The sequence below is a fragment of the Podarcis liolepis genome (assembly GCF_965112155.1).
Source record: "Podarcis liolepis genome assembly, chromosome: 4".
NCBI classification, from domain to species: Eukaryota; Metazoa; Chordata; class Lepidosauria; order Squamata; family Lacertidae; genus Podarcis; species Podarcis liolepis.
Window position 1 is genome coordinate 78,406,106 of NC_139558.1, and position 24,761 is coordinate 78,430,866.

Consider the following 24,761-nt stretch of genomic DNA (forward strand, 5'->3'; position numbering starts at 1 on the left):
CTGTTCTGCTTCCTCCATGTCCTCCTTTGTGTAATTTTAAAGTGAAAACATACGAGTGCCGGCCAGCCCCCTCTGCATTTATTCAGCTGCACCTACTTATTCAATTTAAATTGGAAGGAGGGTTTACCAACTTTCAAAAATAAATCCTGGACCAGGCAAAAGACTGTATAAACATAGGTCTAATTTCATTTCTACTTGTTTTTAAAGAATCCATGTAAGCTGGGGAAATGGGTGGGGTGGAACAGGGAGAAAGTTACAAGTGACCTTTTTTCTACTTGGGGGTGGGTGGGCAGAGGAGGACGCTTCCCCTTCCTTCTAAGGGCACAGCCAAATTAACAGGCCCTGAAACAAAACTGAGAGATTAAATTAATGGCTTCTGGCAAACTGTCATGTGGCATTAAGTCTATCATTCAACACAATGTCAGTTTGAAAAAGCTTCAGATAGGGCATTTGAATGTTAGAATCCTGATTAACTGATTAAATGAATTCCACTTTTATCGTTGAACATGACCCCCTAAGACCAGGATAGCTGGCTGGCAAATCCTTTGTTAGCCACACCTGGCTTTACTTTCAAGTAGGAGGAGATAATCATAATGAAAACCAAAGGATTAATGCAGATGATATTTCGGGTGCAGCAATTTAGAACTTAAATTTTTATAGGTTAATTTAAATCTCATGGTGTTGTAAATGTCTCAGTTCAAAGTGACCTGGATCTGGACTTTTCCCACCTGATGTACATATTTTATTTTATTTTTATTTTTTAAATGTAGGGTGATTTCTTCAGCTGCTAACTTTTTCCTGAAAGAGCCTCTGTTCCTTTAAGAGCTGAATAAGAGGCCAGAGCTTTGCCTATCAATCACCATGCTCAAAATAGTCAGCTGCTAACTTTTAAGTTGCTTGTGAGACTTTTTGTGGATGATCTTCTTCCCCAAAAAACTATTTTATTTTGTGTTGAGGTTGTTATAGGAGTGCTCTTTCATATCCTTTCATACGTTCTCATTGGCACCATGTTGAAAACAAGAAAGACATCTTAGCTCCCTCTGCACAAACATTCAGGAATGGCCACGTGGAGCCATGGATTTTGCATTCTTAAATAGATGCATAATCACCTAATCATTCTCATACATGTATATTTTTCTTGAGGTCACACTATGGTAAACAGCTTGTAAGAATTCTTCTGACTAGGGGCACAGCAGAACTGAACGAGGGGATAAATGTGCACAATTTTAAGCAGAGCTAGGCTCATGAAAGTGACATTTATTGCTGCAGATTCAAAAGAAGCAATGCAAATTTAATTATGGTTGTCCATAGTTTCAGAACAAAATTCTGCTTTACAGCATAAAATTAATTCAGTGTTAATGAAATTTCCTAGAATCGAGCTGTGTACTAATTGCTGGTCCTCCAGTATTTGGCTTAAATGCTCCTCAACAACCTGGAAGTATATGAAACATCAAGTGATGACAACTGTATTAAGCAGCTATCAGGGGTCAAACAGCAATAGAAAGAGCTCCCGGATTGCCTTAAACAGAATATGGAATAGAGGCATGCAACAGAGGCTTCAAGACTTCAGCTGATCAAATTATGAAATGTTGCACATCTATATGCTAATCAGCCCATAATCCTCTTGTTCCTCTGATGAAGGGTGATAGATAAATTTAAGAAATATCGAAATAATTTTGGAAGCTCAAGATCACTGTGTGTTAAGGGACAACCCCCAACTTCCCCACCACCATAATCAGGCCTTTGTGGAGTTGTGGGGCTACAACAGTAACTGCAACCCTGTTGCTCAAAAGTAGCCATGGCAGATGATGGGAGGCAGGACAACTGGGCCCAGTTTGGATTCCTTGCTGTTGTGTGATGGCAGTGAGGCTAGGGCAGGATCCAGTGAATCCCAGGCTGGCTCCATCCTTCCAATGCTCCATTTCAGGGCTTCCTGACCAGCAGGCCTATTACCCACCCGCACATTTGTTGGGCACAAGGGGTTGCGGTGCTAATGGAGAAACATCTCTGCAACAGAAGGGAGGGTTTTAGTGCTCTTTTATGTACTGGAAGTACTTGGTGGATAGCATGGTAAGTAACTGCAAACTGCAAAACGAAGAGACAATTTCAGAGATGCTTTGCATTTCTCCTACATACATCCTGAAGTTGTCAATAGGGAAACAAGAGGCAAGTTTTAAAATATTGGCATGTCGGAGATGACATGCAGCTGTTGGTGAATCAGTTTCAGGGAGCTTTGCCAGTTGCATGGATCTGGCTGTTCCAATACATGAACACCGGTTCTTCAGTCTGGATTCCTGCCAATTCCCTGTAAGTGAGTAGGAAACAGTAACACTGAACTCTGTTCCAAAACAATCATCCTCCTTGTAGTAAATCTGGGGCTGTGCAAACTGTACTTAGGCTGTGTTGTGCTCTCCTTTCTGACAGACAGCTACTTTATATTTTTATATGCATTGTTATCCCTTATAGTAATATATGCTATTTGAACACAGCTTTGGTCAGAGAAATGTGTCCAAAAACGGGTATGTTAGGGATAAATATGCATATATTAAAATGATATCTAAAAATGAATTATATCAGGAAATATAATTGATTCACAGAATCATAGAGTTGTAAGGGAACCCAAGGGTCATCTAGTGCAATACAGGAATCTCAACACATCGTTCCCCCATCCGATTTAAAACTATACCAGACCTTGCTTTGTTTTGCAAATGTGCCAACAGTTGTGTTTTTTTTTTTATTGCTGCACCACTTCCTTGCAAAATGTGTATATTAGGCAAAAATGCATACACAACTGCTGATGAATTTTTGTGAGGGCTGGGGTGGGGGAAGAAACTGATTTGGAAGTGCGTTGAATTGAATTTAAGATTGGAAAAGCAAGAAACCGAGTGAAACCCATTTTGACTGATCTGTCCATCTCTACTCCAGAGATTCATCCATCCCTAGTTCAGTAACACAGAAAGATAATTTACTACCATCCGAAGATGGATAATTCTGCATAACAGATAAGACAACACAATTTGGCTTCAATAGATTCTTTCAGCTAGCGCACCATCCAAAATAATAATATAATATAAAAACGGCTATATCTCCCTAACCAGGAATCTCACATAAGGCATGGGACAGATCCAGATAACACAGATAATGAATAAAAAAATTCCTTCCATTAGCACCTTAAAGATCAACTAAGTTAGTTCTTGGTATGAGCTTTCGTGTGCATGCACACTTCTTCAGATACACACTTATCCGAATAAGTATTGCATGCACACGAAAGCTCATACCAAGAACTAACTTAGTTGGTCTTTAAGGTGCTACTGGAAGGAATTTTTTTATTTTGACTATGGCAGACCAACACGGCTACCTATCTGTAACTGAAAAACAGATAATGAATGTTTTCAAGAACTGAGTCCACTTATTGCTTCTTTATTCCAGAACCCTAGGTGTGTACCTGAAATCTCAAATATCAGCAGTACCTTAGATTCAGTCTGCAATCTCCTTCATAGAACATAGTCTGAAATATTTTATTATTAATTTTTTAGTGATAATGTTATTGTTTTATCTTTTTTGTAAATCGCTTTGAGGTTTTTTCAACAATCAAATGGTTAACAACAACAACAATTATTTTATTTATACCCCATCCATCTTACTGGGTTTCCTATATAAATTTAATGGAATAAATAAAATGAAATAAGCTACACTGTAGTTACAACATCCAGACTAATATTTGTACGCCCCACCCCGCTCACCCACCCTTCCAGAATTTTGGAGAATTAGCACCTGGAATAGCTCAGTTGTTAGAGCATGAGACTCTTGGATGTTGGAGTGCCTGAGTGATGCCACAGGGCCTATTGAGTACAATACAAGATTCTTATCTTGCCTCCTTGGCAAGTTTCCCGTAGGCTTGGCAGAACATCCCATTGTTTAAGAAAACAGAACCCATATTTTCACCAAAGTGTCAGCAGTAAACAGATAGCTGCTTGTTATATCACCTGAAAACCTCTGCTTCTAAGATCTCCATTTTGTGAGGAGAAAAGTGTATTTAAGAACATGAGTGAGGTACAAAGATGGAAATCTGAGCTCCAAAATGTCTGTCTGCTCTCACACAATGCAGTGCAGGAGAGCAGGACTTTGGGAAGGTGAAACCTTGAGGCAAAGAGATTCCTTCCCGATTTTCACTTAAAGGTCCTGCACATCGCAGCTGTATTCCACTGTCCACACCCTTGCACCTAGAATATGTAATTTCTGCTACTTGTTGTTCCCTATAGCAATAGGGACCTCTTATCTCTTTAGTTTAGAGCTACGAATGGGTCAGGATGCTAATAATTGATGCTGCCTTGCGCCATTCCCTTTTCTTGTAGTAAAAATGTTGCTTTAGTCTGGTCTGGATCTAAATTTGTGAGCTTTACACACTTTCCTCCAGCTGGTCCTCCAGGTTTATTTCCTCCAGCAAAATATCTCTCTCTTATCCAGGAGGCATTTTTCAAGTGACACGTGAGTGGCAGGTTCACACAATTGAGGGTATCCAGTAGGCATGTGTGTGGCACTGTTCTATAAAGCAGTTTTCCACTCAGAAGCATCTTGTGCTTCTTTCAGGACCTTTCCATTTGTAGATAAAATTCTCCATACTCTAAAGATGACTTTTGTGTGTGCAATTGTCTTAGTACCTAGGTCCCAAAAGCTTGGTGAACAAGGCAGATGAATAACTTGGGAATTGTTGTGGTTAAAGACATCCCTGCACTTTTGCTAGGGCAAATACTTTGATCTTGACTAGATAATCAAAGTTTCTTCTATATGTCTGAATAACTTCCACCCGCTCATAAATCTGAATAAGCCTTGGCTTTTTCCACCTCTTTTACGATCCCTTAATAGTTTTTCTCTTTAGCTCCAAGTATTCATCCAAATTTTTCTCTTTGATGGCCAAAACTTTGGTATAGGAAACCTGAAATCTGTATCTAGTCATATATATATATGTGTGTGTGTGTGTGTGTGTGTTTTGTGTGTGTGTTTTGTGTGTGTATGTATATATGTTTGTGTGCGTGTGATGTGATATATATATATATATATATATATATATATATATATATATATATGACATATATGACTAGATACGGATTTCAGGTTTCCTGTATAAATTTTCTGTTGAAAAAGTCCAGGTTATAGAGCATCCCCTGAAACTTCTCACTGCTTGAAAGTGGGGTGTTTGTGCATAACAATATAAAACGTCTTTCATTGTTAGGCTATAGTATTTTAAACCTCTCATTACTCCAGTTCTTTATTGTTTCAGTTCTCTAATTATGGAGAGGGGGGCTCCAGAATTCTATAAATATAAGAAGGATCGGGTCTACAATTCTATGATTCTGGGTGAGAGGGGGAAGCTGAGGGGAGATTTACCTTTTAGTCAAAAATGCTGAATGAAAGTCTTTTTATTACGTTATATATCAACGAAGTAAAATTGCCTCTGAAATCTGACCCCAGTATCTATTGCCACTCTCTTTTCAGAAAAATCTAAAGAGGCTGGCATGGGGTTACCAAAAGCCAGAGGGAATGTGACTTCAGCTGAGGCATTCATGGCTGGGCAAATATTGATGGTTTGTTATGCTAGGAAAGAAGCTTTATGAGCCCCTCTGGTGACTGGTGTTGTGACCTGTGCTCATATAAACTTGGAGTTAGATGTCGACTGCATTATGTGGCTTTGCTATAGAATTTCCTTTAGTGAGTGCCTGAGGTAATTCTCAGATGGAAGAGCCAAATTGTTCCTCCTGAGCTATAGCTAATAAAAGGACCTCATCCTGGCTTCTTGTCTACCAAGCATTTACCAGCTGGGTTCATTTAATAAATTGTAAGTTGTTGTGTGTGACTGTGACCATATTCGGTAATGTTGATGAATTATCCTTTGTTGATGACATATTAAGACCACAATCCTACCCTGGATTAGATTCAGTGAATTTAGTTGCATTAGCAGAGGGTAAGTGGCCTCAAGAGTGGAAGACAAGTATGTGAGATTGATGAGAGTGTTGCTGTTGTAATATTTCCATGAAATTATAATCTGTCAGAGCTAACTATGTGACAGCCATTATTACAATGATGATACAGACATTTCTGATCTGTTTATGTGGTTGCCTGTTTTGAGGTAACAACCCATTGACTCATTGCTGCCTTGAATTTGTGTTCACAGAGTGAGAAAAATAACTTTAAAATAGCCAGCATATCTTTTCTCACCTGTTTTTTACTTCAAGATCAATGAACAGAAAAGCCCAGGGCCTCCCTCCAATATTTTTTGCCATTTTCTCTCATACCTTTAGGCACTGCTACAATATGAATTCGCTCTTCAGTCCCTTCTGTTGTCATTGCCTCTGTGTTGCCCCACTTTTCCCCCTGATGGGACTCAAGGTGGCTTGCAAATAAAAACAAGAACTGCTAAAAACTTAGGAAAATGAACCCCAAAATACAATTAAGCATTGATATAAATAAAACTAGGCACATATATAAAATCTGTTTAAACATATCAGTAATAGCAACAAAAACAGCACAGCACCCGTCATTTCATTGAAATCGGTCAGTTCCCAAAAGTCTGTTGGAACAAGAACTTCATCTGCCACTGGAAGAATAACAAGGAGAGAGTCTATGTATCTTCTCTTGGGAGAGAGAGTCAAAGTCTGGGAGTAGCTACCAAGAAGGCTTTCTCCCATGTCCCCAGCCTGTGAGGGTGGCAGCAGGACCAAAAGAAGGGCCCACCTGAAAACTCAAACCACATTACATCCCATTTAGATTAGCGGGGTGCCCAAACTTTTTTCAAAGAGGGCCAGATTTGATGAAGTGAACATGCATAAGGGCCCACCCAAGTTGTTGAGCTTTTTTTACGATTTTACCCCAGTAAATAAACTGCCACAGGGGCAGGGAAAAACAGGCGGACTTTGGACATGCCTGGATTACTGTAACACACTGTATGTAGGACTGCCTTTGAAAAGTGTATGGAAACTTCAGTAGATCCAAGATGCTGCTGCCAGATTACTGACATTCCTTGTTGCAGCAGTTCCATTGGAAAATGCTCCATTTCCAGGTACAGCTCAAAGTTCTGATTATGACCTACAAATCCCCATACAGCTTGGGTCCATGCCATCTGAAGGGCTATATCTCTATAGATGAACCTTCCAAGGCTTTGAGATCTTCTGATTTAGGCTCCAGTCCTAAGATGAGGAGAAGTGGGTAGTCCAATGGCAGGTCTACTGCCTTAAGTCAGCAGGATAGGAGGGAGAACAGGGGAACAAACTTTGACTCCTCTATCTGTTTCTTATTAATTCAATAAGAATTATTATTTATTATTATCCTTCCCATGATCTGATGTTGGATCTTTCCTCCCCAGTGTTGGAGTTCTGAGGAGGGAGTTTCAGTCAGTCCTATGTCCCCTAGGACACTTACTCCATATATGCATATCCAGCTGCTTTAGTTTGTGGAGAAAGAAAGCAACATTTTAGTGCAGCAGCACCTTACACTTTGGAACTCCCTGCCTTTTGATTTCAAGCAGGCACCTTCACTGTACCTGGTCTGGCGCCTGCTAAAATCATTTTTGCTTAGCAGGCCTACCCAGCTATCTAGAATGTTGACGTGTGTTTTGATCTGTTTTTGTTTATCACTGGTTTTATTTTTTAAAAGGTTTTAAATAGTTTCATACTGTCAGGGGTTTAGGAGCAGAGGCACGGGCAAGGGAGGAAACAGAGAGCGAAGGGGAGGAGGCAGAAGAAAAGATGAGTGATGACGACGACCCGAGATCTCCTAGTCTTTCCAGTGAATCAGAGGATTCACAGAAAGGAGCACCAGTGGCCAGGGCAAGGGGGGAGTCTAGGGGGGCACCCCAGGAAGATAGAGCCAGAGGGGACTCAGGGGGGAGCAGCTGGAAATCGGGACCAGCGTCACCGCCAGGAAGCAGGGAAGAGGAAGGGAGCCAGGGGGGAAGCGCTGGCAGCTCACCACAGGAGGGAGGGCATGAGTCAGGAGTGGCCACACCTCCATCGGGGAGCGAAGAAACGGTTAAGAGGAAAGTGGAAGGTTGGGCGCGCGCGCCAAGTTCAAATGCAGAGGAAGGCGGCGCAGTAAGCAGCCCCGAAAGGGAACCAGGTCCTAAAGCCCGGCGCAAGGAGGCAGGAGGGTCCGGGTCAGCGTCAGAAGAATCCCGGAAGGAAGAAGCCCCGGGGGGTAGAGGGACCCAGAGGAGGACAGTCAGGCGGAAAAGGTGGAGCAAGGCTAGGATATTAAGTTGGTGCACACGGGGCGGAGACTCAGACGGAGCTTCGCCGACCTAGCTACTAGACGTAGAGTTGCGCGCAGCAGCGTGAGAATGGAAACTGTAATTCAATAAAGACTTTTACTTAATGATCGCTGGCTAGCGTGATCCTCCGTGAGCTAGGATCTTCAAGCAGCTCTGACAGTAAGCTCCGTCTCCCTCTTGTGGGCATCTACAGCCTCGAGGAGGGGAGAGAAACAGGTGCCTACTAGCGAGCTCACGAACGGCAGACGACATGACGGCTGAGCAGCAGATAGAGGAACTCAGAAACGCAGTGGCACAACTGAACGCCGAGGCTCTCGCATCCAGGAAGAGAGAGGAGGAGGCAGCCGCCGCCTGCAGGGATCTCCAGGTCAGGTTAGACGTGCTGACAAAGCAGACACCCCGGCAGGAGGGAATTGGGTTGGCGAGACGGACAGGCGGGCTGGTCTCTCACTTCGATGGGAACCTGCAACAGTATCCCAACTTTAGAGCCGACGTACTGTGCGCACTGCAACTGCTGCATAAAGACTTTAGAGATGAACAAGAGAGAGTGGGGTTCATCATGTCCCATTTGCATGGGGATGCGAAAGCATGGCTACGCAATTTATGGAGAGATAAGGATCCGGCGCTCCAGAATGCAGATGCCTTTATTAAAGCGATGGATGGGTGTTTTTTATCAAGTATTGACGTGGATCTTGCACGGAAGGAGGTGCATGGGCTGAGACAAGGGAGGGCCAGCGTCAGGCAGTATCATGCCCGCTTTTTCGCCTTGGTCAGTGCCCTGGAATGGGACAGAGATTCGGCTCCTGTAAGAGACCTCTTTTGGGAGGGGCTGCACAACTCGATTAAAGATGAGATCGCGAGGGGGGAGAGACCCCGAACCACCCAGGAGGTCGTTCAGAGGGCACTGGCAGTGGGGGTGAGGCTGGAAGGACGTCCGTGGAGCAGGGACGAAGGGCGTGGAGGGCGCGAACCAGCCGGGGGCCCCTCCTTCCTTCCCAGAGAAGCAGCGCGGGCGCAATCCACGCCTCCGCCAGGAGGAGGAGCTGAACCTATGGAGGTTGGAGGTGCAAGGGCTCAGTCAGCAACCAGAGCCCTAGCACCGGCAGCAGTGAAAGCGAAGCCTCCTAGAGGGAACAGGAAGTGTTACGTCTGTGAGGAGCCAGGGCATATGGCAAAAGAGTGTCCCCAGAGGCCCCACAAGCTCACTGCAGCCTCAGCAATGGTGACTGCAGCAACGCAGCAAGGAGGACCACAGCAGGGAAACGACGCTGTCTGGCTGGAGGAAGAGGCACTGGGGCCCAGCCAGACGTGTTAGTGACGCAGTCCCCAGAGATTTTACAGCCCGTGAACCCCCTCCCGCCCAAACCAGTAGTGAGGCTCACAGCATCTCTCCAGCTGCCCAATGGAATCACCATGGACGTGCCAATCACCATTGACTCAGGCAGCAATGCGGACTTTATAGGGCAGGACTTTGTCGACAGGCACGCTGTGCAGTTGCTGCCGGCCACACTGCCCCTGCAGGTTGTCACGGTGGATGGCAGGGAGCTGCTCGGGGGGCAAGTGGTGAAGCAGACGCCACCAATGGTGATGCGACTTGGGAATCACAGAGAAATCATCAGCTTCAACGTCACTCAACTATCTGACACGCCCATTGTATTGGGCATGAGTTGGCTGGACAAGCACAGCCCAACGATGGCTTGGTACCAGAGGCAGCTGACCTTCGGCTCTTCCTTTTGTGCTGAACACTGCATCGTGCCCAGGCAGGAAGGAGAGGAAGAGGAGTCACAGCTGCTGCTAGGCACGCTGCAAGCGATTCCCCACAAGTACGCTGAATTTTTGGAAGTTTTCTGCGAGAAGGAGGCAGACAGGCTACCCCCTCACAGACCATATGACTGCAAAATTGACCTGCTGCCGGGGGCGGCGCTGCCTAAAGGGAAACTGTATTCCATGTCAGAGGACGAACTGCAAGAACTCAAGGAGTTCATTGATCATAATTTGCAGCGCGGCTTCATCCGGGAGTCCAGGGCAGTGGGGGGCAGTCCCGTATTCTTTGTTAAGAAGCGGGACACGCCCCAAAAGAGACTCGTAGTGGATTACAGGATTTTGAACAGTGTGACTAGGCCATCGGACTTCCCCATGCCCCGAATTGATGACCTCCTCGCAAAGGTACGGAAGGGCAGAGTGTTCACCAAGTTGGACCTGCGGGGGGCGTACAACCTCATTCGCATGCGGGAGGGTGATGAGTGGAAGACAGCCATGTTCACGCCACTGGGGACCTACGAATATAGAGTTATGCCTTTTGGATTGCAAAATGGCTCCCACGTTTTTCAAGCATTTATGCATCACGTGTTGGCGGGACTTCTCTACAAGACGTGCGTCTGTTTCTTAGATGACATCCTGATCTTTTCGGAGTCGCAGCAGGAGCATGACAACCACGTCAAGGAAGTGCTGAGCAGGCTAAAGCAACATAGGCTCTACGCCAAGCTGGAGAAGTGCCAATTTGACGTGCCGGAGGTGGATTTTCTGGGCTACAAGCTGTCTGACAAGGGGCTCGCCATGGACAGCGCCAAGGTTCGAGCGGTGTTGGATTGGAAGAGCCCGCGCAACCGGAAGGAGGTCCAACGGTTTGTCGGCTTTGCGAACTTCTATCGCAAGTTTATCAAGGGCTTCGCGATGCAGACGGCGGCCATCACTGACACGCTTAGCTCCAAGAAAAAGAAGTTCATTTGGACAGAGCAGGCGGAGCAGTCCTTTCAGGCACTCAAGCGTCTCTTCGCGTCGGAAGAGCAGCTGCTTCATGTCAACCCCAGCAAGCCGATGAGGGTGGAGACAGACGCCTCGGACAGAGCCGTGGGGGCGGTCCTGCTGCAGAAAGACCCGCAGGGGGTGTGGCGACCGGGAGCGTTTTACTCCAGGAAGCTCAGCAAGTCCGAGCAGAACTACACCATATGGGACAGGGAGTTGCTGGCCATTCACGCAGCGTTCAAGGCGTGGAGGCACTTTCTGATCGGCGCCAAGCACACGGTGCAGGTTTGCACGGACCACAAGAATCTAGAGCACTGGCGCACGGCACAGTTCCTGAACCAGAGGCAGATACGTTGGGCTGAGTTCTTTGCGAACTTCGACTTCCGAATAGAGTATGTCCCGGGGGACACCAACATCATGGCAGACGCTCTCTCCCGTAAGCCACAGTATCTGGAGGACGCAACACCAGCGGCCGCCATGCACATCTTCGCACCAACAGTGTGGGCGTGCGCCGCGGCGACCGTGGACCTAGAGGCGGTGCGACGAGCGTTGCAGGGGGACTCCTTCGCACAAGCAAAGATGGCAGAGGTGCAAAGGGGCAAGGCAGCGGCCGACGGTTTCCAGCTAAGAGATGGATTGCTCATCCGTAAAGGGGCCATCTACGTGCCGGGAGACGAACTTCGAGCCAAGGTGCTGCAGCAGCTGCACGACGCGCCCACGGCCGGGCACTTTGGCAAGGAGAAGACGGTGGAATTAGTAGCCAGGGATTTCTGGTGGCCTGGAATGAGAGGGGAGGTCGCAGACTACGTGGCGAGGTGTGACACCTGCCAGAGGGCCAAACCAGTGCACAAACCGCCGGCCGGACTGTTGGAACCGCTGCAAACTCCGGTCGAACCTTGGGAAAGGGTGGCCCTGGACTTTGTCACGGATCTGCCCAGCTCAAGGGGCAAGACGGCGGTGCTGGTGGTGGTGGACCTGTTTTCCAAGATGGCGCATTTCATTCCGTGTGCTAAGGTGGCCACGGCGGAGCAAACCGCCAAACTGTTCATAGACCACGTGTTCAAGGTTCACGGTCTGCCACGGTCTATTCTGTCCGACCGGGGGCGGCAGTTCATCTCGAATTTCTGGCAGAAGCTGATGGGCTTCCTGAACGTCAAGATCAACCTGGCGTCGGCGAGACACCCGCAGACCAACGGGCAAGCGGAACGGGTCAATGCCATCATGCAGCAGTACCTGAGATGTTATGCAAATCAACAGCCTGCGACGTGGGTGGATTACCTGCCGCTTGCCGAGTTCGCCTACAACAACACGAAGCACGTGTCCACGGGGGTCACGCCGTTCTTCGCCAACAACGGGAGGCACCCCAGAACCTTCCCGGGACTGGAAAGAATGGGGGAGGGGGAGCCGCAGACAGCAGATGCGTTCGCGTCGGAGCTGCAGGAAGTCCACGATCAGCTGAGGCGCCACCTGGAGCTGGCCAAGCACGCATACAAGGTACAAGCAGACCAGCACAGAAGGGTTGGAGAAGAGCTCCACGTGGGAGACTGGGTTTGGTTAGCAGCCCACGCAGTGCCGGCCAGGTCGTTGGCCAAGAAGAAACTAGGGCATAAACAACTGGGGCCCTACCAAGTCGAAGAGCAGGTCAACCCGGTAGCTTTCAGACTGGCACTTCCGGAGGGTTCCAGAATGCATCCGGTATTCCACAGATCGGTGCTCACTCCCTACAAGGCACCGCACAGGTTCCAGGAACCCGGAACGGCGCCGAGTCCGGCCAGAGACAGAACAGGGCACGCGGGAGTGGCACAGAAGGAGCGCATCAACGAAGTCACGGAGATTTTGGACTCCAGATGGGGGGAAGAGGGGGTAGAATACTTTCTCGCCAAGGAGGGCACCCCGGCCAGTGCGAACAGCTGGGTGCCGGGCTACGCCTTAGACGAACCTCTGCTCAAAGACGAGTTTCATGCCCTCTTCCCACATAGACCTATGCCAGCAGACTTTTTCGACGACTGGCTTTTCACGCCCACGCTTTCGGCCAGCACGTTCCGGGGGTTCGACTCGGACGAGGAACCGACACGAGACGTCCGTTCCCCGGAGGGGTCACCCTCGGGATCTGCCTCAGAACCCTCGTATTGGTGGGACGATAGGCCAGAGGAGCAGTTCCGCAGAAAGTGGCTGGAATGCTCAGGACGAGCAACGCCGCCAGGAGGAAGTGAGGGAGAGACGGACATGGACATTTTCGGGGACGACCCTGGTTTCGAGCACGGCGGCACAGAGATGGAAGCGGAGGTGACCGTCGTCGACGAGAGCAGGGAGGAAGACCCGGGAGAGTTCAGATGGAGGCCCGCCACGGGAAGCGACCGATATCCGACGTTCGTCCCTTTGCAACAGCAGCCCCCAGCTCCAGCACCGGAAGGAGGGGAGGGGGGAATGGGGGGCTTCGAGGGGGGGATGGATGTCAGGGGTTTAGGAGCAGAGGCACGGGCAAGGGAGGAAACAGAGAGCGAAGGGGAGGAGGCAGAAGAAAAGATGAGTGATGACGACGACCCGAGATCTCCTAGTCTTTCCAGTGAATCAGAGGATTCACAGAAAGGAGCACCAGTGGCCAGGGCAAGGGGGGAGTCTAGGGGGGCACCCCAGGAAGATAGAGCCAGAGGGGACTCAGGGGGGAGCAGCTGGAAATCGGGACCAGCGTCACCGCCAGGAAGCAGGGAAGAGGAAGGGAGCCAGGGGGGAAGCGCTGGCAGCTCACCACAGGAGGGAGGGCATGAGTCAGGAGTGGCCACACCTCCATCGGGGAGCGAAGAAACGGTTAAGAGGAAAGTGGAAGGTTGGGCGCGCGCGCCAAGTTCAAATGCAGAGGAAGGCGGCGCAGTAAGCAGCCCCGAAAGGGAACCAGGTCCTAAAGCCCGGCGCAAGGAGGCAGGAGGGTCCGGGTCAGCGTCAGAAGAATCCCGGAAGGAAGAAGCCCCGGGGGGTAGAGGGACCCAGAGGAGGACAGTCAGGCGGAAAAGGTGGAGCAAGGCTAGGATATTAAGTTGGTGCACACGGGGCGGAGACTCAGACGGAGCTTCGCCGACCTAGCTACTAGACGTAGAGTTGCGCGCAGCAGCGTGAGAATGGAAACTGTAATTCAATAAAGACTTTTACTTAATGATCGCTGGCTAGCGTGATCCTCCGTGAGCTAGGATCTTCAAGCAGCTCTGACACATACTGTTTTTGTTCTTGTTTGTTCTTGAATGTTCTTGTTTTGTTCTTTAGTAAAGCACCTTGAGAATTTTTACAAATCATGCAGTGTATAATTTTATGAAAATAAAAGACCAGGGACCATAAGATTGCAACTTTGGGAAGATTTTTATTAAGCCCCAAAGTAGCTATTGTAGTATACATCTCTGGTTCACATTGATAAGACCTTTGATACTTTCAGTGTTTTATCCCAAGCTATCTGCTTCCAGACCAATCCTTTAAATAGATTTCTTATGCAGAATTTTGTTTTAAGTTTCTGAGCAGCCTGCCTACCTTTGAAAGAGATGAATTCCATATTTGCCAAGCAGCTTGTGAGAGACTATGGTTCTTCTGCTTCCCCTTCCCTAAATTCTTTATTGAAAGATTGCACATTAAGCCCATTTATAATCATAACCAACCCTACAATTAGCAAGCAAAATGCTTGCTTGTCAAAGCCTTTATGAATGCGCTCAATTAAATCGATGAATAGTGTTAATGAACATATTTTCCCACACACTGAATGCTAAAGCCTGGAGAGTGTATCTGGTTTTTAACGTAACTATTTTAACAGAATGTTTTTATAAGTTGAGGGGATTTGGGGAGGACTGTCTAATTTACGGCCCAAAAACTTAGTGTGGGAATTTGAAGAGATCATCCCAGGCAAGATGATCAAGTGTTATGGTGCAGTATGACATGTGCAAGGTCGATGCCAACAGCCAGCCTCCTCAGGCACTGGCTGGGGCTCTTGTGCTCTGGGAGAGACCACAGCACTGACACCTTCCCTGGACTGGGCCTTCCTGCCATGTCCACTGGCTCAGACTTGCAGAGCAGAAGGGGTGGGTGGGTGGGAAGCCGCCATTTTTATATTCCCACAGTGCTCTGGATCAGCATCATGCGAGTCCACTTGGGGATTATCAAAAGTGGGTGAGTGGGTGGCTCACAGGCAGAAGAGCAGTGTCTCCTGGAAATTATTTTACACTTCTAAAAATACCATTATATTTGAGGGAAGGGCTGATAGCATACAGAAAGCCCCAGGTTCATCTTCAGTTAAAACAATCAGTACACAATTTGCAAGGCTTACTCCTTCAACTGAGGAGAGATACTGCCAGCCTGAGTTGGATAATTAGACTGACCAGCTGCCTAAATAAGCTCACAGTGAGCTCCAATTTATCCCACCCCCTGATGTTGCTTTGTGCTCATTGGTTTCTGCTGACTAATAATAATGATAATAATAATAATAATAATAATAATTAATAGTTGTTGTTGTTGTTTACACTGCCCATCTGACTGGGGTACCCAAGCCACTCTGGGCAACTTCCAACAAAATTCAGAGGGGGGAAAGACAAAAACAGATATAACATTAAAAGCTTTGTGGAGCAGAACTGCCTTCAGATGGCTACCTATAGATACCCAGGTCAGTTTATATATGGTTGCCTTAACAAATCAACACTCTCTTTGTGACTCTCCATTTCCTTCCTTCCTTCCTTCCTTCCTTCCTTCCTTCCTTCCTTCCTTCCTTCCTTCCTTCCTTCCTTCCTTCCCTCTCTCTCTCTCTCTCTCTCTCTCTCTCTCTCTCTCACTCACACACACACACACACACACACGAAGGAGAATGGTGACCTCTGGTATCTACCGCCTCACACATGCTGCATTATGAAAGGGAGAATGTCTCCTAGACTATAGGGAATTTATCATCTAACACTCAGTGTAAAAAGCAACAGCTACAAACTAACTACCTCTGCATTTTGGAAGCATTAAAATAGAAAAATAAGTCATATGGTGGTTGCCCCACGCTAATTATGTTTTTTGGCCGAGAATGGTTTCTTCTATTAAGCTGAAAGTGAGACATGCCATGTGGTACGCAGTGGTCTATCAATCATCCAAATATTTATTATCCTCCATCCACAACTGCATGGCTGTTGTGGTCAATATAAAAGAGCATTCCTTTTTGTCTAAACATCATAAATGGTGTATAGCACAGGTTTTTGCATTTCCAGTGTGTATTTTTCCACAGAATGAGGAATTCTATGGACCCGTTGTTAAGGATTAATGGTCAGATCACTTCATAAATATAACACACACTCTTCAGGAACACAACAGCTCTCGCTGAGACTATGATGAGTGCTGATTAGAAAATTTGTGTAGTTGGTTCATTGCTCCAAGCACTAATTAGGCCCGCGTCACTGAACATTCCTATTTAGTTTCTCTATTTTTATTTATTTATTTTGCACAAAAGCCATGTTTTATTTGCAGTGAGTTCTGACAGCGTAAATTGCTACCATGCTGAATTGGTCTATATGGGATAGAGGAATGATGGTAAATCACATTTTAATTCACTGTTCTTGGGGATATGAAAACGTAGGAACATAATTTCCTGCTTTTGGGGATATGAGAAAGTAGGAACACAAGAGCTACCTTACTGATTTAGAACAAAGTGCTATCTACTGCTGCATTCTTCGGCCAAATGAGGCCAGGTAGTTGCTTCTGGGCAGCTCATAAGAAGGGCATGCCAGCAACAGCCATCTACCCCCACCTCACCCCACTAGCAGTTGATATTCAGAATCATGCACTCTGAATAAGTACTTTTGTCTGTCCTGAATCTATTACGAATCAGCCTCTATCAAGTCCCACCCACCCCCGGTCACCTTTTTTTAAAATCAGAAAGGGCTTTATATTACAGGCAGCAACCATTTTAGGTGCATCAGATATGTGTGCAACCATATATGCGTGCATTGTGCCAAACCTGGAAGTGACCAGAAAACATCAGGAAAGTGGCACAAAAAGTTCTCAGCTAAAGAAGTCTGTTTTAGTGGTGATTTGTCTTAATTTTGTTTCTAAGATCAACAATTTTACATTTGAATTTTTGCAAGGTCCAGGTCTGAACTTTGTGATTCATTAATTTTGAATTTGTCATTTAACCCTTGAACCCACCTCTTAACACTTCTGTTGTTTGGTTGTGTGCTCCTGCGGGGAAGAGACATACAAAGAATTCCTTCAGGGTTTATCTTTTGTTACTTATGTTTCTATGAAAGCCATGGCACCATGCATGTGCTTCCCAGGAAGTCACCCATCCAGCACTGACCAGAACCAGACATGCTTAGCTTCAGCCAGGTGATGCCCTCAAGTGCCTTCAAAGCACATCTTGCTTCTCTGCGGTCTCCCTCCTCTGCTTCAGTAACTCACCTTTGAACATGTTTATTGTCCAAAGGACCTACCACCTTGTTGTATTGAAAAACATGTTTGTTTTCCATTGCAAACTTTGTAGCATTTGCACTCTTGACTATCTCTTGCCTTATTGCCAGCAATACATGTGTTTTGCTGGACTCCTTGCTCCTATTTATTTTCCTCATATTCCAAACATGTCCACTTTTTAAGAGAGAGCATCTCAGTTCCATGCTGGACCTGGACTTTGTATCTTTCTGGCGTTTTCTCCTATGAAATTAAATATTACCATATTGGACTTTCCAGGTAGCTTTCCAGTTACTTGTAGTTTAAATTGCTTAGATAATTTAGAAGCAGAGATTGCAAAAGCAGTTGATAAGAGATGGAAAGACAAGCTTTCACAAATGAATGGGAAAAAAATTGTATTTGATAGACTGGTAGATGTTGGGAGGAGGGTAAACCAAGCCCTGTGCGAACCACTAATACCCCACCCTGCCAGTTATTTTGCTATTCCTTGCATGATTTTTAGCATCACCCTGTGTCCAATGTTGCAGCTTTGGTATGTGTGGCAGCATAGACACAAGTGGGCCAAAATTAATCATATTTAGTAACTCTCATTTATTGCACTGGAAGAGACTTACACACCTCCTGAAAAACAGGCGTTAAAATACTTGGGCAAAATCACAATTCCAGACACATAAAATCAGCTTCTGCTTCACAACAAAATGCATTGGAAAATGTAGCTATATGCTGCATACCAAGCTCTACATTTAAAAGATGTTCTTTTTTTATATGTAAGGGCGGGAGTAAGTTATGTATTTATATGCAACCATAGTGCGTTGGTGTTTTTTTTGGTGTGTGTGTGTTTTTGCAGGGGGAAGAATGTCTCTTGAAGTTATCAAAACTCCCCTTTATCTCAGGAAGTCTGTTACAGATGCTGTTATCCCTGCCGCATAAGGGCTTGCTTCAAACACTCTGCTTCCCTGTCAGCAGGGCTGATACACTGTATTATAACAAGCCTCCTCCATAACAACTGTTCACAGGCAGCGCTTGTAGCTTTACACGTGCAGCCTGCAAGGTTCCTTGCCAGCATTAGGATGCTTCAGCTTCTGGGTCTCTAATTAGATCTTCTCCCCTACACTAAGAGTCTCTCTCTCTCCCCCCTTTTTTCTGGGTGGAGGGTGCTTTAGGGAGGAAGGAACAGGAGCAGGGCTGTGCAAAGGGGGTGAACAGTAGAAAGGACTAGGTCATCTGCATTTCAAAATTAGAAATTTGCTAAACATAGTTAGATAGATATAGATAGATAGATAGAATAAAGGTTCATGCATCTTCCCCTTGGTGTTGGTGGAACAGCAGTGAGTATATTCAGAATATGTTTCATTACTGTTTCAGGTACCTTTTAGCTGCATAATACAAAGTAATATAACCTTCATTGTTATAGCAATGTTTTTCAGGCTGACTTGTCAAAGGGATGAAGTATAGTTTGCTTGTACCCAATGAAACAGAAAGACTTGTGTAGTGTTAATGAGTTTCTATAGGAATCTTAGCAGTGGAAAGGCAGGGTTTTCTTAATTGCTAAATTAGCATTGTGCCTCTGAAGTTAGGAGCACAGTGATTTGCCTTATTCTCGTCTGTTGTTTTTTCCCCAATTTAGTTATAAGGAAATTCAGATTGTTTGCATTACAGTTTAGCAGTTTAGTTTGCTTTATAATTAAGAGTTGTTAATCTGCTAATTATTTATTGGACTTGGTTTTATGAATTCTGCAATGTTTTAGTTACTTTTTTCCTATATATTTTTTATTATTTTATTTCATTCTTTCCACTTGGGGGTTGAAATGTTCCATGAAAACACTTGTGTATGGGCGGGGGGGGGGGGGGGTCTGGAGTCTGGCAGTCACTCTGGGAGTTCTTAGCCAGGGTCCTTCTCCATGGACCAACCACTCCTGAGCTTATGGATGGATTGCATCTTTCTGATTTAATTTTGCAGGCAATGCATCTGACTAAAAATTTGAATTTCCTTTTCCACGAGCAATATGACATTTGGGTCAAATGTTCAATAAAAAGAGAAGCAATCCATGAATTCTTTGCATATTTTATTTTTCTTTTTGATTTCCAACTCACACACATCTGGCATATTTTACATCTTTGCAATAAAACATGGTTACAATAGCTTAAGGAATTTATATATCCAAAATATTTCACCATGATCTTGAGATGAAATGAACTTATCTTCCAGATGTTCAATATTCTCCCAATTCTAAGCTACAAACTCAAGATATTGCTTACAGACCAATGATGAATAACTTAATCATTACATTGATTCCCCATGATTTCAGAATTTTATAAATACAAACAACAATGAAGAAGGTATTTAGTGCTAAAACTTACTAATACAAGGTGGAGAACAAATAAGAATCACATCAATAAATAATGATATGTTTCTGGTGCCAGTACAAAGAATCCGTTACCTTGTTTTTATCTTTTTTAAATAAATGACTGCAAGTGAGTGTAAAGTCTGAGAAAATTACATTCCTGTTACATGCCTCATAGCCCTACCGACACAATATGTACATCTATGACAATACAGTCACCAAATATACAAAGAAGAAACATGAAGTAAAGTGTATATACCCCTGGGTGTGTTACTTGATCCGTAGAATGTGCGGCAAATTATCCTGATAGTCATCGTTACAGTATTGTCAGACATGAAGTGCCGTCAACAGAGAATGTGGCTTAATGCGTGACTTTCAGAAGAATGTAAAAGAACAACCCCAATGAAGCTAAGGTCCTTTTTAACCAAGCTTTATTTCCAAGGAAATGAAGAGAAAATCTTAATTGCTCTCTCCCTGCAATGTACAGTATGCCAAATGTGATGAATCTAGAAGTCTAGCACTCTTGCTTTGGTGGGAGTCATTAAGCACGCGAGCATCCTCTCATCTCTCTTCCGTGCTCCTGCCTTTCTATCGCGGTACTAAATTAATAAAGGAAGGATTTTCTCTTCCTCTTGCAACGCATAAATATGGCAAACAATGGCTTCATATCCAAACGCTTCATGTCATAAGCAAAAACTCCACTTAGAAGGGGGGGTGGGTGGCTTGAGATTGAAAAGAGCAAACCATATTTCAGTGGCAATGACAAAACTGCGGCTTGTGCCCCATTTCAACCCTTAAATGCAAGCTGGGCCCTTGGGCAGTTCACTTCAACCTGTGAATGTCGCCGTTTCATCAAGACATTCAGGTTTAAAGTACATGCAAGTTGTAACTCCACAATAAAGTTAAGAAACATTTTTTTGTTCTTTATACAAGGTTTTACTTTTACAAAAGTATCCCTTTAAAGTTAAGATGTGCATCTGATGTACAAAGTATCAAACGTAGTTTATTTTAATCCTTTTAATTATTATTATTTTCAGCTTGAAAAGAGGCTGGAAATGGGAAATGTATGCTAGGTTCATGGCCCCAAACAATGTAACAACCGGACACAAGTTTCCTCAGAATATTCAAAAGTCTCTTGTGACGTGTTCTCCACTAGCTTTTCTCAGTAAACAAAGGTATATGAAATAATTACCAAAACATCTCCTAAGTCATTATAATTTACATGATACAAGCTCATTTCTGCAGCAGCTGGTGTTCGGTTGTGAAAAAACACACAAAGTAAAATGGTTGCTGACTACAATGGACAGCTATTGCTGGGTGTAATGGAATGTACAACGGAGGTCGATGCAGACTTGTTTTTCCACCAGAGATTATGCCTTTCAGTAGCACTTGTGCTCTCAATTTCGCCTTTGCTTTCAGTTCTTCACTCCGGTTCAGTATCTATTCTGATGCTCATAATGCCACCGATTAAAATCTATATTAAAAGCTACAATGCTACCAGAAGCCATGCCAGTAATTAGAGTCCTGAAAGAGAGACAAAGACACAAACTGTACATACTGAGTTATTTCTTTAAAAAATGTTCACAGCAGTCAGGTTTTTCCACCCTCAAACTATACTTATTCCAAAGATCATAGAATCATATTAGACATACAGTGGTACCTCGGGTTACATACGCTTCAGGTTGCATACGCTTCAGGTTACAGACTTTGCTAACCCAGAAATAGTACCTCGGGTTAAGAATTTACCTCAGGATGAGAACAGAAATCGTGCTCGGATGGTGTGGCGGCAGCAAGAGGCCCCATTAGCTAAAGTGGTGCTTCAGGTTAAGAACAGTTTCAGGTTAAGAACAGACCTCCAGAACAAATTAAGTACTTAACCCGAGGTACCACTGTACAAGAACAATGATGGAAATGTGATATTCTGCTACTGCATCTAACGTGGTGCATAACACAGATGTATTTCTGGGTAGGCAAGGGAGTGAAATTAGGGATTTTCATTGAGCCATGGCTGCCTCCATCTCCCCTCCGGTGTGCTGCTAATGAGAAACCTGGGTCAATGGAAGCTGAAACCATGCCAACAATGAAACATGCTAGCCAGATTTTTCCTTTTTTAAAATTAAAATTACACATGTATATCCTGCCCTTCTCCAAAGGAAGTACAGTGGGATAGTCCCATGACCATCTTTACAACAACACTGGGAACAAGGCTGGCTCAAAACATTTAGGCATCTGAGGTGAACCACAAAATCTCCCCCTCCCAGAGAAGAAGGGGTGAGTGAAGATCTACATCAGGAATAAGGGGGCTTGGAATCAAATCAACCTTACCCAGTGGTTGAACTAGGAATAAAAAGCTGTTGGAGGGGGAAAGGGGCCTACTCAGAATCATGCTGGGCGGGGGCAGAGCTCAGGAGACCCTAGAGTGCAGCACTCGTCATTTCTCCCCTAGGGTGGGAGGAGACCAGCAGATCCTCTCATTTGTGAAGAGACTGCTATAGAGGCAGCATTGTGGGGGCTACTAAGGAGGCAGCAGATCCAGCCTCCAAGGATCATGCCGCAGCCATCAGTGCTACCGCAGAAGTGGCAGGTGATGCATTCCTTGGAGGCCGGATGTGCCCCTGTGGATCCTGTCACCTGAGGTGGTTGCCTCACCTTGCCCAATGGGTGGGCTGGCCCTGCTGGGGAAGGAAGGTAGAAATAATGAGTTGCTGACACACAAAAAAACCTGGTACTGCTACTGCTTATCTGAAAGGTGTGGAGGTGGAGCAGGGCAGATGTGAGGTCAAAGCTGTGCAGGTTCACTAGCAGAAATGCTGGATTGGCTCTGTCAGTGTCTGCCTGCACATCCATGATCTCACCGCCACCCTGCTGCCACGCCATCCAGGTAAGCAGCAGCGATACCGTGCATCATAGCTGAGGAGGGGTTTGAACTTGGAACATCCCAAGGGGGTCCAAGTGTGAGATTCTATCTGGTACGCCACATTACTATCCACAATCCTGACCGTGGGGGTCACAGAGTTATAGCATTAAACCGATGTTTCACAAGTGTGTAAACTGGCTCTTCACACTCCATTTTGTGTTTGGATGTAGGGAAAGAAACAAATGCATACAGATTCAGTAGTGGAGAGAGCATGCATATGTAGAATCACTCCAGGGAGGTTCACCTGGTGCTTCATTATAGACTTTTAGGCACCAGGCGAAAACGTCCCTCTTCAACCAGGCCTTTGACTGATTACTATTCTACAGCCTTTCAAATGTGTCTGTGGAAAGGGCAGGTTATTGTTTTTAATTATTTACATGTGTTTTTATCTTCTATTTTATTCGTGAACCGCCCTGAGATCTTACAAGGGCGGGCAGTATATAAATTTAATAAATAATAACAATAATCTCCGCCTTTAGAACGTAAGGAAGTAGGAGCCTGGTCGAAAAGGCAGCATGAGGAGTCTCCTGTAATGCAGCAGAATTGAGTAAGAAAATTAGAAGCTGTATTTTAATCCAGAAATCGTGGAGAGGTGAATTGTATTGTGTGTTTCAAAGAGAGGCTGAATTACTGGGGGAGACAAATAAAATGTACAAGTTTGAAGAGGCCCACTGCTTCTCTGGAACGTGTCCAGAGGAGGGCAACCAAAATGGTCAAAGGCCTGGAAACGATTCCTTATGAGGAACGGCTAAGGGAGCTAGGCATGTTTAGCCTGGAGAAGAGGAGGTTAAGGGGTGATATGATAGCCATGTTCAAATATATAAAAGGATGTCATATAGAGGAGGGAGAAAGGTTGTTTTCTGCTGCTCCAGAGAAGCGGACACGGAGCAATGGATCCAAACTACAAGAAAGAAGATTCCACCTAAACATTAGGAAGAACTTCTTGACAGTAAGAGCTGTTTGACAGTGGAATTTGCTGCCAAGGAGTCTCCTTCTTTGGAGGTCTTTAAGCAGAGGCTTGACAACCATATGTCAGGAGTGCTCTGATGGTGTTTCCTGCTTGGCAGGGGGTTGGACTCGATGGCCCTTGAGGTCTATTCCAACTCTATGATTCTATGATTCTCTTGGGTTGCAACTTACCTCTGATCATGAGACAGGTCCATTGCCCTAATGCCAGCATCACAGCCAGGGTAAATGTAGAGCTGCTTGAAGTCACAAGCCTGCCATACTTCCACGACTCCATTATCGCCACCCGTAACCAGGTTCTGCCCATCGCTGCTCAGGAGGATAGCCTACAGATGAGCCAAAATGAGTAGTGACATTAAATGCTGTGTAGACTAACACAAACAGCTTCTGTGAGAGGATATTTCCTTGTCCAGCCTAGGACAGGAGCAAAGAAGGCTTTGCTGGAAGTCACCATGGATCATTTCCGACTTTGCCCTGCAACAAAGGTGCCATCAGTAACACCTCAAGAACTCCCTTTACTCTCTCCGAGGTGTCCGTGATGGATTGGACTCCTCAGGGCCCTGTATTCATGTCTTGGCTCCTAGTCAAGGGAGGACAGATGTCAAGCCATGTAAACTTTTAAAGCACAGACACTTTAAAATCTGTATGTCTAAAACAGATATACAGGAATCATCAAGTGCTCAGTTTTAAAAACAGAGAGTTCACTTCTAGATTGAATTAGAGCCGAGACGTTTTTCCAGTAAATGTGATCCCTAATTTTCCAGTGATCACTAATTTCTCATGAGACTTCTTCAAGCATTACTGTTGTTGTACATCATAATAAGTTCTGAGAGGAAATACTTACCCTGGTTGAGTCGTTGATCTCCATCTGTGCCAAGAGTTTTCCATTAATGCTAAAATTGCTGAACCTGCCTCGTTCATAGTAGATGATACAGTGGCCTTCACTAGATACTGAAATTAAGCGAGGATACAAGCAGTTTTCTGTTCCTTCAAGTGCTCTCAGCAAATCTCCAGTAATTGTGTGCACCAGGCAAGGTCCTTCTGTATATTGACAAATAATACAGAGAGGCACATAATTTAGTTAAATTGTGCCAAATGCATACAGAGATGGCAC

The 24,761-nt window shown here is 45.2% G+C and overlaps 1 protein-coding gene and 1 long non-coding RNA gene across 11 annotated transcripts in view; one reads left to right on the plus strand and one right to left on the minus strand.

Moving 5' to 3' along the window:
- LOC310704933 overlaps positions 1 to 24,761 on the plus strand; it is a 66,366-nt gene that overhangs the window by 20,513 nt on the left and 21,092 nt on the right. Inside the window, exon 4 of one of the 4 annotated variants that reach the window (XR_014525082.1) lies at positions 21,918 to 22,658. The exons of 2 other annotated variants lie outside the window; for them this stretch is intronic. This is a non-coding gene — a long non-coding RNA (uncharacterized lncRNA). Of the gene's footprint in view, positions 1 to 1,372; positions 3,099 to 21,917; positions 22,659 to 24,761 lie in introns of those variants that run through there. One more of the 4 variants, XR_014525083.1, reaches the window with a different exon arrangement.
- The window catches only part of NBEA (neurobeachin), a 356,767-nt gene continuing 351,474 nt past the window's right edge, over positions 19,469 to 24,761 (minus strand). For all 7 annotated transcript variants that reach the window (XM_083498846.1, XM_083498847.1, XM_083498848.1 and 4 more), the window contains 3 exons: positions 24,492 to 24,688; positions 23,822 to 23,973; positions 19,469 to 21,288 (listed from right to left, as the gene is read on the minus strand). In XM_083498846.1, coding sequence (XP_083354972.1) covers positions 21,198 to 21,288; positions 23,822 to 23,973; positions 24,492 to 24,688 — 440 coding nt within the window. In that variant the 3' untranslated portion in view covers positions 19,469 to 21,197. The remainder of the gene's footprint in view (positions 21,289 to 23,821; positions 23,974 to 24,491; positions 24,689 to 24,761) is intronic.